This window comes from Haliotis asinina, chromosome 4, assembly GCF_037392515.1.
Source record: "Haliotis asinina isolate JCU_RB_2024 chromosome 4, JCU_Hal_asi_v2, whole genome shotgun sequence".
NCBI classification, from domain to species: domain Eukaryota; kingdom Metazoa; phylum Mollusca; class Gastropoda; order Lepetellida; family Haliotidae; genus Haliotis; species Haliotis asinina.
In genome coordinates, this window is record NC_090283.1 from 1,602,123 (window position 1) to 1,618,254 (window position 16,132).

At 44.0% G+C, this 16,132-nt stretch overlaps 1 protein-coding gene across 2 annotated transcripts in view; it reads right to left on the reverse strand.

The window, feature by feature from the left end:
• Positions 1 to 1,416: 1,416 nt before the first annotated feature.
• Positions 1,417 to 16,132, reverse strand: part of LOC137280700 (uncharacterized) — a 35,735-nt gene continuing 21,019 nt past the window's right edge. For both annotated transcript variants that reach the window (XM_067811916.1, XM_067811917.1), the window contains exons 11-14: positions 2,886 to 2,918; positions 2,593 to 2,642; positions 2,264 to 2,312; positions 1,417 to 2,010 (exon numbers count right to left, since the gene is read on the reverse strand). In XM_067811916.1, coding sequence (XP_067668017.1) covers positions 1,571 to 2,010; positions 2,264 to 2,312; positions 2,593 to 2,642; positions 2,886 to 2,918 — 572 coding nt within the window. In that variant the 3' untranslated portion in view covers positions 1,417 to 1,570. The remainder of the gene's footprint in view (positions 2,011 to 2,263; positions 2,313 to 2,592; positions 2,643 to 2,885; positions 2,919 to 16,132) is intronic.

Genomic DNA, 16,132 nt, shown 5'->3' on the forward strand with positions numbered 1-16,132 from the left:
CTTCCTTCCTTGTACATATATACCACTCATATATAAACACTTCACAGTTTTAAATTCTGCGAAAAAAATCCCTGTTTCTTGATGCTATCCACTATTATCTCAGACCAAGCAAAAATGCTTAAAATTGCCTTTCAAAATAAGCTTCAGCGTAAATGTCGTCACTTTTCAAACTGCACAAAATTGAGATTCACAGCGTTATTTGCAGTACTATATGTTTTGAAATGTGAAAATCGGATAATTACCGGGAGTAATGATTTTCAAAAATAACATATTAATGGTCACTGATATCAAGTTTTCATGTAACCAGTAATGATAATTCTGAAACGTCGCCGATGAACCCAGAATCGGTTGGGATGTTTTCGAAAATACACTTACACGAACGCCGAAGTGCGCTTTCCACCATATTGGTTAGTGTTTACAAAATCACGTTTCGAGAAGGCCGGTATTGAGACGCCTATTGCATCACGTATATTTCATAGTCAGCTGCAACAAATGCATCATTGAATTCCCCACACATCTTAGAATCAAATCACAAATGGTCTTTGTCACCAATACCAACTGTCTAGATAAAACGAAACGAAAGATAATTGGTATGAAAACGAACGCTGTGCTCGAAAGACAGCGCTTGTTTGAAAATTAATGTAAACAAAGAAAAAATCCAATTTTACACTGCGTAGCATTTTCGGTAATATTCCAACATCCAGCCGTCTAATCATTGCTTACAATGGCTCAATACGCTTGGTATATTCAGGGGAAGAGTATCGTAGCAAAAAATAGCAAATTAAAAATAGATACAATGAAATAATTTGGTAATTCGTAAGAAACTGTCAAACTTTTAGTGCAGCGTGACGCCATGACTGACGCAGTTTCACGCAGACTTTAGGAAACGCTTTATGAGTATAGTTTTACGCCGGCCTTATTAATATCCCAACAGTATTACGGCCTTCAACATCGGTAATAGCCATCACACATCGTATCCATGGGAATCCAAACCAGGTACTCGGCGTGCTGTAACAACAAGGATACCCTGATCCGCCCAGTGCTGCTCTACACAGGTGCTACCGTAACCGTGACACTAAGCAGCACTGAAACACAAGGCACAGACAACACCTGGCCACTTCGGTGCCTTGATCACAACACCGTGACGTCATCAGTAGTGTGACGTCACTGCATTTGGCGCCGCGCCAGCTGGCTGAACCTCGGCTCAGTCTGAGGTCACAGAGTGCAGCGAGATGTAAACAAACATTTTGTTGTTGTGTGTTTCACGATTAATGAGGAAATTATGACACATAATTAAAACAGAACTACATCACGAGATGCAGGGTTCATATACCGACGACATATCATCAATATTTACAGTCAACAATGTCCTTACCTGATTCTGTAAAGTTCCATAAACAACAAAATGTCTGAAAATATTCTCAACAAAGTTTATTTCTCCTCAAACACAACAAATATTCTCACCTTGATACTGAATTATAGACAACGCGACGACGTGAACGGCACAAACCACGACAGCGTCAGTAACGACATGTCCTCCATCAGTGTCTACATCAACACTACCGTCACTTCACTGTGTACCACGTGACACCAGGAAATCCGACAGTTGACGATGTCCCCAGTCTCTCGCCACGTCGGCGGCGGTGTGCCCGTCGTTGTTCCTGGCGTTCATCCCGCCTCCATCTCTACTGTTGACGTCCACCCCGTCCAGAGACAGCACAAACTCCACCGTCTTCCTGTCTCCTCCCCGACAGGCCCAGTGAAGGATGTTGTCACCGACATCGTCCACCAGTGACACATCAGCACCTCGACTCACAAGCAGCTCCACCACATCTCTGTGTCTCCCAAATGCTGCCCTCATCACCGGCGTCATCCCGCCTTCATCTCCACTGTTGACGTCAGCCCGACCTGTGTCCAGGATCCGCTTCACCTCCACCAGTTTCCCCCACAAGCAGGCGACATGGAGGTCGGCGTCTGCCCGGGCGTCTCTACGTGAGGGAGTCGGTGTCGCTGTAACACAGAGTAAACTCTGTACACAGGTCGGACATCTTTATCTTACAGCTGCGTTGTTCACATCTTACACTGATGATACAAAACTCTTGATACATAATCTATACATGTATCATGGCTGACAACAAACTGTCAGGGAATGACAAGAACTAGTTCATACTTTTACACGTTAGATCATTAGAATGTTAACATCGTGAGAATGTAAACTGATAGTTCTCCCCACTACAACACACGTGACATTGTCTCCACCCACCTCGTGTGTCTTGATGGAGTCCCAGACTTCCGTGTGTCCCTGCTCGTGGCTGTGGAGACAAACATGAGGGTTAGAACAAACACCAGATTCATTACATTATATTACATTACATTGATTGCGTTGTTTCTTTATTACATGTATCATCGATGGTGTTATATTACAAATATATAACATGTATATCAATGAGCAGAATGTATGGTACAGTTTTCGAGGAGAGATGACACCGGGATTGTGTTTAGAAAGGACAAAGGTTTCTGACAGATCTGAGAGCCTGACACCATGGTATACTAGTGACTAGAATATCTGCTTCACCATACCCTCCCACCTACCAGGTACTTCGGTGTTCGTCCAGGTTTCAGTGCTTCCATCTCGCTCCAGGCTGTAACACACAATATGTCATGTAGTAGACTTCAACACAGAATATGTCATGCAGAACACACTTCAACACAGACTATATGTCCTGTACTAGATTTCAACACAGGAATCATATATTGCCCAGGAAACAACTTACACAACAATGTGGAAGCATTAACATATGTTGACTTGCAGTGGTATTATTATTTATGGTGGTTTCACCTGAATTGACATCATACATCAACTTATATATAATGCTGTACGCTACCTTGGCTGTCTGCCTTCTTCCCTGTGACTGGACCTGTAAATAACAAAACAAACATCCAATCAACTGTTATATGTTTATATGTATGACACCCAGTCTCCCCTGACAACATACATCTAGGGTTGAGTAGGTTCTATTCTGGTAGAATGGGGTCCGTCAACCCTAGTGCTTGTGTGCTTGTCAGAATATTGGCGTATTGTTTTACATACAACAGGTTCACATAGTTCACATGCATTTGCCAGGACGTTCAGTTATTGTTCATTACAAACAGTGATATAGAAAACAGAGCGACGGAGGTCAAACTGACTCTACTGTGGTATATACCGTTTAATATCTTGCCCCTGGATATAAAAGCAAAATTGTCATACCCACCATAACAGGGCATCCACATCGGAAAATAACTAAAACATGGGGTTCCTTTGTAGCCTGGGAACGTTTGTTGGTGGCAGGTTAAAGTGGAATTCAACACACTTGGCGACATCTTCACTTAACGGGTCCCTGTCTTCGTAATTATTACAGGATTACAGACAACAGGTGTATTCTACAGTGAGCTGTGTAGACTTTGACAGCTCCACACTGAAGGTGTTAAGACTGAAAACATCACCTTCTTGAAAACCCGACTAGCTAACACTACAAATTCACCGCCGTGTTTGTAAATCAGATATTGCTACGCTTTACAAAATAGCGACGCTACAGTCGCCGTCCAATGTAAAACATGGACACGCAAATTATTTTTGTCTTGTTTAGTCAATGTAAATGTAGCCTTCTAAACATATTTTATTTCTAAAGTCTATCAACAGTCTATCAAGTTACATTTATTATTTTGTAAATGCTTATGAACAGAGCAAACTGGAGAAAGGTAATGGTGGCGGCTGTTTATTGGTGTTAGGAGTTTCTCCACGACCCCATAAGTTTCACAGCATTTTCTACTCATGAAGCTACCGTGCACACGAACACTCAATCCAGGGTTCCCACGGTCAGGGCAGACCAAAATTATCTGACTTTGCCCTGACCTTTTCCTGATAACTACAGATTTTCTTCTGACAATATATGCAAGTGTCAAAAACTATCCTCCTTCGGCCCTTACAGCAAGTCCCAAACACTTATCCCGTCATGCGTGTTATAAGTTCACGCAGTAGATTGTACTTGTTTTGTTAATTTATTACATTAACCATGGTATCCAGTCACATTTTAACATGCAAGTACCTGTTGCCTATATCCCACAGTAGTATTGTCCACTCAGCTCTGTTCATGGCTGCACCTGTTTAACTAATGGTTGAAAATACAGTGATAACAAACTTACCCCGCTTCCGTCCTCACACAACAGACACCTCTCATTGTCAGCCTGGAAATGCCCAGACCAGCGACACTGGTCGCGCTAAGGTGCGAGTTATGACGTCATTGTGACGTTTCATGTGAGGAGCAGCACCGAGTTTGGCGCTCGATTGCATGTGGTGCCCGGTAATCCTTGCAGCACGCCACGCTAATGAACGACAACCCCCGCCCCCTTCCCCACACCGCCACACCTGAATCTGCCCGATATACAACAGTCAACATTTACTGTGCTGCTTCAGCATGTATTGCAGATGTTGGTGACATTGATGATAAGTTGCGAGATCTAAGGCACGGCTGACTTAAATTTATGTTTTACATTCACTAGACAGGTGCACACATCAATGGACTGAATAACGAAAGTAGCGTGGATTTGTCTGCTGAAGTCTACGTGTTACCCGAGATATGTGCTTATATGTATCTCTGTAGCAATTATTACCAACACCTACACTCAGTAATTACTACCGCAATTTTAAGACAGCAGGTAATGTAACTTTGATGTCAGAACCGCTTATCCTTGTGTAATACGAGTTTAAGGAATTTTTAGTACAAACGCCTCCGCGAAAAAAAATGATAGCTCTGCCTTCAAAATACTATGGACATTTTCACCCGAATCGCATGGGGCAAACAAAGGTTATGTTGCGTTCTATGTCTTAGTTATCTGGTTGTACAGATTCCATATGGGGTAAAACTGATCATTGTCTCTACAACATGCCCAGTGTAACGGAAACACAGATGCAAAGGTATAAAACACATCAAATGTCGTAAATATTTATCACCAGGTGTAACTGACTTCACGTTTTGTGACGTACATTCTCTTACATTCAACACGTGCTGACGCGAGGTGCACACACCAAACAATTACAGAAAACATAGTAACAACAATACAACAACATATATGTATTTGGTGCTCTCGACGGTGTTCCTGACATCAATCACAGGATTGTCTGATCAAGTCACCATTATTTACGCATTCAAAAGCGTTATCAATGAAGATCCAGATTAGAAATGATCTTCAGTAACCCATGTTTGTGGTTAGGGGCAACTAACCTGATCGAGTTGTCAGGCCGGCTGACTTAGTTGACACATATCATTATTAAACTATTTGCGGCGAACGAAGCTCATGCTTTTGTTCACTGGATTGTTTGGTCCCGACTCCACTATTTTTAGGTCGAAGCCTGGAAAATATTGATCAGTGCGGCGTTAAGCAACAGCCAATACCAAGTGATGGATACCTCATTGAGGCTATACCTAACTGAACCGCAACACCAGCATCGTGTACTAGCACTGTCTCCAGTAATTTGGTTGACAGATAATATTCTGAAACTGTTTTGGCTGTAATCAAAACTCAAACGAGCATATCAAAACGTTTTTCTTTTAATTGTTTCCTTGTACGCGTATTTCTCTGGGTGTTAACAGTGAGAGAGATACCTTCCCTTCCCACCTTAACGTTTTCTTAACCACCAGACGAGTGCAATAGTTTGACCAGCGCCCGGCAGTTACATATATGCACAAACTACGCCTTGTGTAAACACACATTCAGGAAAAATACGTGTTATGGTGTTGCGGCTATCACAACCTTTTCCCGAGAAGGGGAGTTAACTCGTGACAGACCACATTGAATTTACAAGATCAGATAATGTGCCGTCAGATCATTCTTTACTATCCCGAGAAAAAATGTTTTGCATCATCAGCAGTTCTCCAGTTTTTCTTTCACAAAGTACTCACACATTGCTAATGGTAATCATAAAACTATTGTTTTACAATCTTCAGGATATTCATACATCAATAGAGTACACAAACATAGATATTGACTACAATACTGTCAATTTAAAGACAAGTCATTCCGTGAATTGTGTGTGGCTATAAAGCTGTTCTGTATTGGGGGTCTGGTGAGGTACACAGTATCATGAGGCTTTAAAGCTGTTCTGTATTGGGGGTGGGGTGAGGTACACAGTATCATGAGGCTTTAAAGCTCTTCTGTTTTGGGGGTCTGGTGAGGTACACAGTATCATGAGGCCTTAAAGCTGTTCTGTTTTGGGGGTGGGGTGAGGTGAGGTATACAGTATCATGTGGCTATGCAGCTGTTCTGTGTGAGGGGTTGGGTGAGGGGGTGTGAGCTACACAGTATCATGTACCTATAGAGTTATTCTCTGTGGCGTATGTGTTTTGGGGTGGGTGGAGGTAGGCAACTACCATCCGCCTATAAAACTGTTCTTTGCGTGGTGGTGGTGGTGGGGGAGAGTGGGTTAGGAGGGGTGAGGTACACAGCATCATATACGAGTATCCTAGGTGTTTAACCCCCAGGATGTCACAGGGCATATATGTCCTTCCTCTGCAACCCTCACTTTCAAGTCCAGGAAAATTCTAAATATACCTCGGATACAAATACACCTCACACTTTTGAATTTTGGGGGAAATTCCCTGTTTCTTGACACCATCCACTAATATCTCAGACAAAGCTAATGTGCTTAAAATTACATTTCCAAATAGGCCTCATCGTAAATGTCGTCAAGTTTTACACAACACGAAATCGCGGGTCAGTTCAATTACTGGGTCAGTTGAACTTCAAATATGGCATATTAGTGATATCTGATATCGGTTGGACATAATCCCACAAATAATAAATCTGAAACGTCGCCGATAACTCTAGAATCGTCTGGGATGATACAAAAATACACGTACAGGAACGCCGAAGATCGAGCGCTTTCCGCCATGTTAGAAAGTGTTTACAAAATTACTTTTCGCGAAGGACGGTATTGCGACGCCTATTTCATCATGTATATTTCATATTCAGCTGCAACAAATGCATCATTCAATTCCCCATAAATTTTAGAATCAAATTACAACTGGTCTCTGTCACCAAAACCAACTGTCAAGATAAAACGAAACGATATCCACTGGGTGTGAAAGCGAAAGGCTGCCCTTGTTTCAAATGTAAACAAAAACATCCGATTTTAGACTTGAACATTTTCAGAATGTTTCTGACATCCAGCCGTGTATTCATTGCTTTGAATAGCTCAGTATCTTTGGAATGTCCATGGGAAGAGTATCGTAGCAAGCTATAGTAGATTAAATGTAGATATAACTCACTGATTTGATAATTCAACTAAATTGTGAAAGTTTCCGAGCAGCGTGATGTCATGGGAGATGCAAAGCCACGCAGAATGATAATGGCAGATCTATATAACAATGCAAAAATAGTCAAAATCATTTATATTACTTACATCTCATAGTTATCCACAAACGATCGTTGAATCAAAGGAAAAGGGCTCGCAAAATCCTGTTTACCCTTGCTAGCAAAGCCGCCATTTTGTAAGAAATCGGTCAGCGGTAGTGATGTCAACATTGTTGTACATGCTAGGCAATTTCTTTGAGGTGAAGGTCGGTGGAACCATCATTCAAGCATTGTTTTCATGAAACTACGGCCGTGGGAGCCGTGCCAATTTACACTCATCAGAGGGGTACACAAAGTACGCAGTCTAGACTACCAGTTGTCCGACTTTCAGTTTTGTGGAAGTCGCGGTGGCTGAGCGGGCTAGGCGGCTGACTTTGTGTGCTGGCGATTAGGTGCCTGACTCTGAGGGTGCGGGTTCGAATCCCGGATGGGACTCAACCGAAAAAAAGTACTAGAATTCGTACTTTACTAAGAAAGTGAAATTCCAAACATGACATATGTTGCAAACTACCTTCAGTATCTACATTTACCCTTGTTCAGTATCATCGCATACCTGGATATATGTATTGCATACGTTGTTATTATTTGAACGTTTTGGATTGTTTGAATAATATTTATATAGGAAATTCACACAGTTGGAGAAGTACACCACATTTAGACTTTTTACACAAGTGTTATAGGCAGCCATGACTGCAACTTGTACTTTAGTTCTTATCATGTACAATATTCAATAATACATTGAAACTAATGTTCAGTTTCATACGCACAGGATAATGAACAACGATTTAGTTCAACCTTATAAGTAAAAGTGATAATATTAATAGAAATTGTTTATACAGTTTTACTATCACGGTTTTAGATAATATAATCCCATTCATATTCGATTAAAACAATTGTGATGACAGTATATCAAACTCTAAAGATATTCATATAAACAGGTATTCATATATATTCATATATCAAGGTGTTCTGTACGTGGGGTGGTGTGAGGTACACAGTTTGTACATATCAAGGTGTTATGTGTGTAGAGTAGGGGGGAGGTACACAGCATGTACCTATGAAGGTGTGTGTGTGATGTGGGGTGAGGTACACAGTATGTGCGTATCAAGCTGCTCTGTGTGTGCGTGTGTGTGTGTGTATGTGTGTGTGTGTGTGTGTGTGTGTGTGTGTGTGTGTGTGTGTGTGTGTGTGTGTGTGTGTGTGTGTGTGCTGTGGGGAGTGGAGGGTGGGGAGGTACACAGTATGTACCTCTCAAGGTCTTATGGGGTAGGGGAGGTACACAGTATGTACCTTTCAAGGTGTTCTCTGTGTGGGGTGGGGTGAGGTATACAGTATGTACATATCAAGGTGTTCTCTGTGTGGGGTGGGGTGAGGTACACAGTATGTACCTATCAAGGTGTTCTGTGTGTGGGGTGGAGTGAGGTACACAGTATGTACACATCAAGGTGTTCAGTGTGTGGTGTGGGGTGAGATACACAGTATGTACCTATCAAGGTCTTCTGTGTGTGAGGTGGGGTGAGGTACACAGTATGTACCTTTCAAGGTGTTCTGTGTGTGGGGTGGGGTGAGAAACACAGTATGTACCTATCAAGGTGTTCTGTGTGTGGGGTGGAGTGAGATACACAGTATGTACATATCAAGGTGTTCTGTGTGTGGGATGGGGTGAGGTACACAGTATGTACCTATCAATGTGTTCTGTGTGTGGGGTGGGGTGAGGTACACAGTATGTACCTATCAAGGTGTTCTGTGTGTGGGGTGTGGTGAGGTACACAGTATGTACCTATCAAGGTGTTCTGTGTGTTGGGTGGGGTGAGGTACACAGTATGTACCTATCAAGGTGTTCTGTGTGTTGGGTGGAGTGAGATGCACAGTATGTACTTATCAAGGTGTTCTGTGTGTGGTGTGGGGTGAGATAGACTGTATGTACCTATCAAGGTGTTCAGTGTGTGCGGTGGGGTGAGGTACACAGTATGTACCCATCAAGGTGTTCTGTGTGTTGGGTGGGATGAGGTACACAGTATGTACATATCAAGGTGTTCAGTGTGTGGGGTGGAGTGAGATACACAGTATGTACCTATCAAGGTGTTCTGTGTTTGGGGTGGTTTGAGATAGACAGTATGTACCTATCAAGGTGTTCTGTGTGTTGGGTGGGGGAGATACACGGTATGTACATATCTAGGTGTTCTGTGTGTGGGTTGAGGTACACAGTATGTACAAATCAAGGTGTTCAGTGTCTGCGGTGGGGTGAGATACACAGTATGTACCTATCAAGGTGTTCTCTGTGTGGGATGGGGTGAGATACACGGTGTGCACATATTTAGGTGTTCTCTGTGTGGGGTGAGATACACAGTATGTACCTATCAAGGTGTTCTGTGTGTTGGGTGGGGTGAGATACACAGTATGTACCTATCAAGGTGTTCTGTGTATTGGGTGGGGGAAGATACACAGTATGTACATATCAAGGTGTTCTGTGTGTGGGGTGGGGGTGAGATACACAGTATGTACCTATCAAGGTGTTCTCTGTGTGGGGTAGAGTGAGATGGACTGTATATACATATGAAGGTGTTCTCTGTGTGGTGTGGGGTGAGATACACAGTATGTACATATAAAGGTGTTCAGTGTGTTGGGTGGGGTAAGGTACACAGTATGTACCTATCAAGGTGTTCTCTGTGTGGGGTGGGGTGAGGTACACAGTATGTACCTATCAAGGTGTTCTGTGTGTGGTGTGGGCTGAGATAGACTGTATGTACCTATCAAGGTGTTTAGTGTGTGGGGTGGGGTGAGATACACAGTATGTACCTTTCAAGATGTTCAGTGTGTGGGATGGGGTAAGGTACACAGTATGTACCTATCAAGGTGTTCTGTGTGTGAGGTGGTGTGAGATACACAGTCTGTACCTATCAAGGTGTTCTGTGTGTGGTGTGGGCTGAGATAGACTGTATGTACCTATCAAGGTGTTCAGTGTGTGGGGTGGGGTGAGATAGACAGTATGTACCTATCAAGATGTTCCGTGTGTTGGGTGGGATGAGGTACACTGTATGTATATATCAAGGTTTTTAGTGTGTGGGGTGGAGTGAGATACACAGTATGTACCTTTCAAGGTGTTCTGTGTTTGGGGTGGTTTGAGATACACAGTATGTACCTATCAAGGTGTTCTGTGTGTTGGGTTTGGGAGATACACAGTATGTACATATCTAGGTGTTCTGTGTGTGGGGTGAGGTACACAGTATGTACATATCAAGGTGTTCAGTGTGTGGGGTGGGGTGAGATTCACAGTATGTACCTGTCAAGGTGTTCTCTGTGTGGGGTGAGGTACACAGTATGTATAAATCAAGGTGTTCAGTGTGTGGGGTGGGGTGTGATAAACAGTATGTACCTATCAAGGTGTTCTCTGTGTGGGGTAGGGTGACATACACGGTGTGCACATATCAAGGTGTTCTCTGTGTGGGATGGGGTGAGGTACACAGTATGTACACATCAAGGTGTTCTGTGTGTGTGTGGGGTGAGATACACAGTATGCACTTATCAAGGTGTTCAGTGTGTTGGGTGGGGGGAGATACACAGTATGTACATATCAAGGTGTTCTGTGTGTTGGGTGGGGTGAGATACACAGTATGTACCTATCAAGGTGTTCTGTGTGTTGGGTGGGGGGAGATACACAGTATGTACATATCAAGGTGGTCTGTGTGTGGGGTGGGTTGAGATACACAGTATGTACCTATCAAGGTGTTCTCTGTGTGGGGTAGAGTGATATACACAGTATGTACCTATCAAGGTGTTCTCTGTGTTGTGTGGGGTGAGATACACAGTATGTACATATAAAGGTGTTCAGTGTGTTGGGTGGGGTGAGATACACAGTATGTACCTATCAAGGTGTTCAGTGTGTGGGGTGGGGAAAAGGTACACAGTATGTACCTATCAAGGTGTTCTCTGTGTAGGGTGGTGTGAGGTACACAGTATGTACACATCAAGGTGTTTTGTGTGTGGGGTGGGGTAAGGTACACAGTATGTACCTATCAAGGCGTTCTGTGTGTAGGGTGGTGTGAGGTACACAGTATGTACATATCAAGGTGTTCTGTACGTGGGGTGGTGTGAGGTACACAGTATGTACATATAAAGGTGTTCAGTGTGTTGGGTGGGGGGAGATACACAGTATGTACATATCATGGTGTTCTCTGTGTGGGGTGGGGTGAGATACACAGTATGTACATATAAAGGTGTTCAGTGTGTTGGGTGGGGTAAGGTACACAGTATGTACCTATCAAGGTGTTCTCTGTGTGGGGTGGGGTGAGGTACACAGTATGTACCTATCAAGGTGTTCTGTGTGTGGTGTGGGCTGAGATAGACTGTATGTACCTATGAAGGTGTTCAGTGTTTGGGGTGGGGGTAGATACACAGTATGTACCTATCAAGGTGTTTTGTGTGTTGGGTGGGGGGAGATACACAGTATGCACATATCAAGGTGTTCTGTGTGTGGGGTGGGGGGGAGGTACACAGTATGTACCTGTCAAGGTGTTCTCTGTGTGGGGTAGAGTGAGATAGACTGTATGTACATATCAAGGTGTTCTCTGTGTGGTGTGGGGTGAGATGCACAGTATGTACATATAAAGGTGTTCAGTGTGTTGGGTGGGGTGAAATACACAGTATGTACCTATCAAGGTGTTCAGTGTGTGGGGTGGTGTGAGGTACACAGTATGTACATATCAAGGTGTTCAGTGTGTGGGGTGGGGTGAGATACACAGTATGTACATATCAAGGTGTTCTGTGTGTTGGGTGGGGTGAGATACACAGTATGTACCTTTCAAGGTCTTCTGTGTGGGGGGTGGGGTGAGATACACAGTATGTACCTATCAAGGTGTTCTGTGTGTGAGGTGGGGTGAGATACACAGTATATACCTATCAAGGTGTTTTGTGTGTGGTGTGGGCTGAGATAGACTGGATGTACCTATCAAGGTGTTCAGTGTGTGGGGTGGGGTGAGATACGCAGTATGTACCCATCAAGATGTTCCGGGTGTGGGGTGGGATGAGGTACACTGAATGTATATATCAAGGTTTTTAGTGTGTGGGGTGGAGTGAGATACACAGTATGTACTTTTCAAGTTGTTCAGTGTTTGGGGTGGTTTGAGATACACAGTATGTACCTATCAAGGTGTTCTGTGTGTTGGGTGGGGGAGATACACAGTATGTACATATCTAGGTGTTCTGTGTGTGGGGTGAGGTACACAGTATGAACATATAAAGGTGTTCTCTGTGTGGTGTGGGGTGAGATACACAGTATGTACATATAAAGGTGTTCAGTGTGTTGGGTGGGGTGAAATACACAGTATGTACCTATCAAGGTGTTCAGTGTGTGGGGTGGGGTAAGGTACACAGTATGTACCTATCAAGGTGTTCTGTGTGTGGGGTGGTGTGAGGTACACAGTATGTACATATCAAGGTGTTCAGTGTGTGGGGTGGGGTGAGATACACAGTATGTACATATCAAGGTGTTCTGTGTGTTGGGTGGGGTGAGATACACAGTATGTACCTTTCAAGGTCTTCTGTGTGTTGGGTGGGGTGAGATACACAGTATGTACCTATCAAGGTGTTCTGTGTGTGAGGTGGGGTGAGATACACAGTATGTACCTATCAAGGTGTTCTGTGTGTGGTGTGGGCTGAGATAGACTGGATGTACCTATCAAGGTGTTCAGTGTGTGGGGTGGGGTGAGATACGCAGTATGTACCCATCAAGATGTTCCGGGTGTGGGGTGGGATGAGGTACACTGAATGTATATATCAAGGTTTTTAGTGTGTGGGGTGGAGTGAGATACACAGTATGTACTTTTCAAGTTGTTCAGTGTTTGGGGTGGTTTGAGATACACAGTATGTACCTATCAAGGTGTTCTGTGTGTTGGGTGGGGGAGATACACAGTATGTACATATCTAGGTGTTCTGTGTGTGGGGTGAGGTACACAGTATGAACATATCAAGGTGTACAGTGTGTGGGGTGGGGTTAGATACACAGTATGTACCTATCAAGGTATTCTCTGTGTGGGATGGGGTGAGGTACACAGTCTGTACACATCAAGGTGTTCTGTGTGTGGGGTGGGGTGAGATACACAGTATGTACCTATCAAGGTTTTCTGTGTGTTGGGTGGGGGGAGATACACAGTATGTACACATCAAGGTGTTCTGTGTGTGGGGTGGGGTGAGATACACAGTATGTACCTATCAAGGTGTTCTCTGTGTGGGGTAGAGTGATATACAGAGTATGTACCTATCAAGGTGTTCTCTGTGTTGTGTAGGGTGAGATACACAATATGTACATATAAAGGTGTTCAGTGTGTTGGGTGGGGTGAGATACACAGTATGTACCTATCAAGGTGTTCAGTGTGTGGGGTGGGGAAAGGTACACAGTATGTACCTATCAAGGTGTTCTGTGTGTAGGGTGGTGTGAGGTACACAGTATGTACATATCAAGGTGTTTTGTGTGTGGGTTGGGGTAAGGTACACAGTATGTACCTATCAAGGTGTTCTGTGTGTAGGGTGGTGTGAGGTACACAGTATGTACATATCAAGGTGTTCTGTACGTGGGGTGGTGTGAGGTACACAGTATGTACATATAAAGGTGTTCAGTGTGTTTGGTGGGGGGAGATACACAGTATGTACATATCAAGGTGTTCTCTGTGTGGGGTGGGGTGAGATACACAGTATGTACATATCAAGGTGTTCAGTGTGTTGGGTGTGGTGAGATACACAGTATGTACTTATCAAGGTGTTCTGTGTGTGGGGTGGGGTGAGGTACACAGTATGTACCTATCAAGGTGTTCTGTGTGTGAGGTGGGGTGAGATACACAGTATGTACCTATCAAGGTGTTCAGTGTGTGGGGTGGGGTGAGATACACAGTATGTACCTATCAAGGTGTTCTGTGTGTGGGATGGGGTGAGGTACACAGTATGTACACACCAAGATGTTCTGTGTTTGGAGTGGGGTGAGATACACAGAATGTACCTATCAAGGTGTTCTGTGTGTTGGGTGGGGGGAGATACACAGTATGTACACATCAAGATGTTCTGTGTGTGGGGTGGGGTGAGATACACAGTATGTACCTATCAAGGTGTTCTCTGTGTGGGGTAGAGTTGTATACACAGTATGTACCTATCAAGGTGTTCTCTGTGTTGTGTGGGGTGAGATACACAGTATGTACATATAAAGGTGTTCAGTGTGTGGGGTGGGGTGAGATACACAGTATGTACCTATCAAGGTGTTCAGTGTGTGGGGTGGGGAAAGGTACACAGTATGTACCTATCAAGGTGTTCTGTGTGTGGGTTGGTGAGAGGGACACAGTATGTACCTATCAAGGTATTCTGTGTGTGAGGTGGGGGGAGATACACAATATGTACCTATCAAGGTGTTCTGTGTGTTGGGTGGGGGGAGATACACAGTATGTACATATCAAGGTGTTCTGTGTGTGGGGTGGGGTGAGATACACAGTATGTACCTATCAAGGTGTTCAGTGTGTGGGGTGGGGAAAGGTACACAGTATGTACCTATCAAGGTGTTCTGTGTGTAGGGTGGTGTGAGGTACACAGTATGTACATATCAAGGTGTTTTGTGTGTGGGGTGGGGTAAGGTACACAGTATGTACCTATCAAGGTGTTCTGTGTGTAGGGTGGTGTGAGGTACACAGTATGTACAGATCAAGGTGTTCTGTACGTGGGGTGGTGTGAGGTCACAGTATGTACATATAAACGTGTTCAGTGTGTTGGGTGGAGTGAGATACAAAGTATATACTTATCAAGGTGTTCTGTGTGTTGGGTGGGGTGAGGTACACAGTATATACCTATCAAGGTGTTCTCTGTGTGGGGTGGGGTGAGATACACAGTATGTACATATCAAGGTGTTCAGTGTGTTGGGTTGTGTGAGGTACACAGTATGTACATATAAAGGTGTTCAGTGTGTTGGGTGGGGTGAGGTACACAGTATATACTTATCAAGGTGTTCTGTGTGTGGGGTGGGGTGAGGTACAGAGTATATACCTATCAAGGTGTTCTGTGTGTGAGGTGGGGTGAGATACACAGTATGTACCTATCAAGGTGGTCTCTGTGAGGGGTGTGGGCTGAGATAGACTGTATGTACCTATGAAGGTGTTTAGTGTTTGGGGTGGTTTGAGATACACAGTATGTACCTATCAAGGTGTTCTGTGTGTTGGGTGGGGGAGATACACAGTATGTACATATCCAGCTGTTCTGTGTGTGGTGTGAGGTACACAGTATGTACATATGAAGGTGTTCAGTGTGTGGGGTGGGGTGAGATACACAGTATGTACCTATCAAGGTGTTTTGTGTGTTGGGTGGGGGGAGATACACAGTATGCACATATCAAGGTGTTCTGTGTGTGGGGTGGGGGGGAGGTACACAGTATGTACCTGTCAAGGTGTTCTCTGTGTGGGGTAGAGTGATATACACAGTATGTACCTATCAAGGTGTTCTCTGTGTTGTGTAGGGTGAGATACACAGTATGTACACATAAAGGTGTTCAGTGTGTTGGGTGGGGTGAGATACACAGTATGTACCTATCAAGGTGTTCAGTGTGTGGGGTGGGGAAAGGTACACAGTATGTACCTATCAAGGTGTTCTGTGTGTAGGGTGGTGTGAGGTACACAGTATGTACATATCAAGGTGTTTTGTGTGTGGGGTGGGGTAAGGTACACAGTATGTACCTATCAAGGTGTTCTGTGTGTAGGGTGGTGTGAGGTAC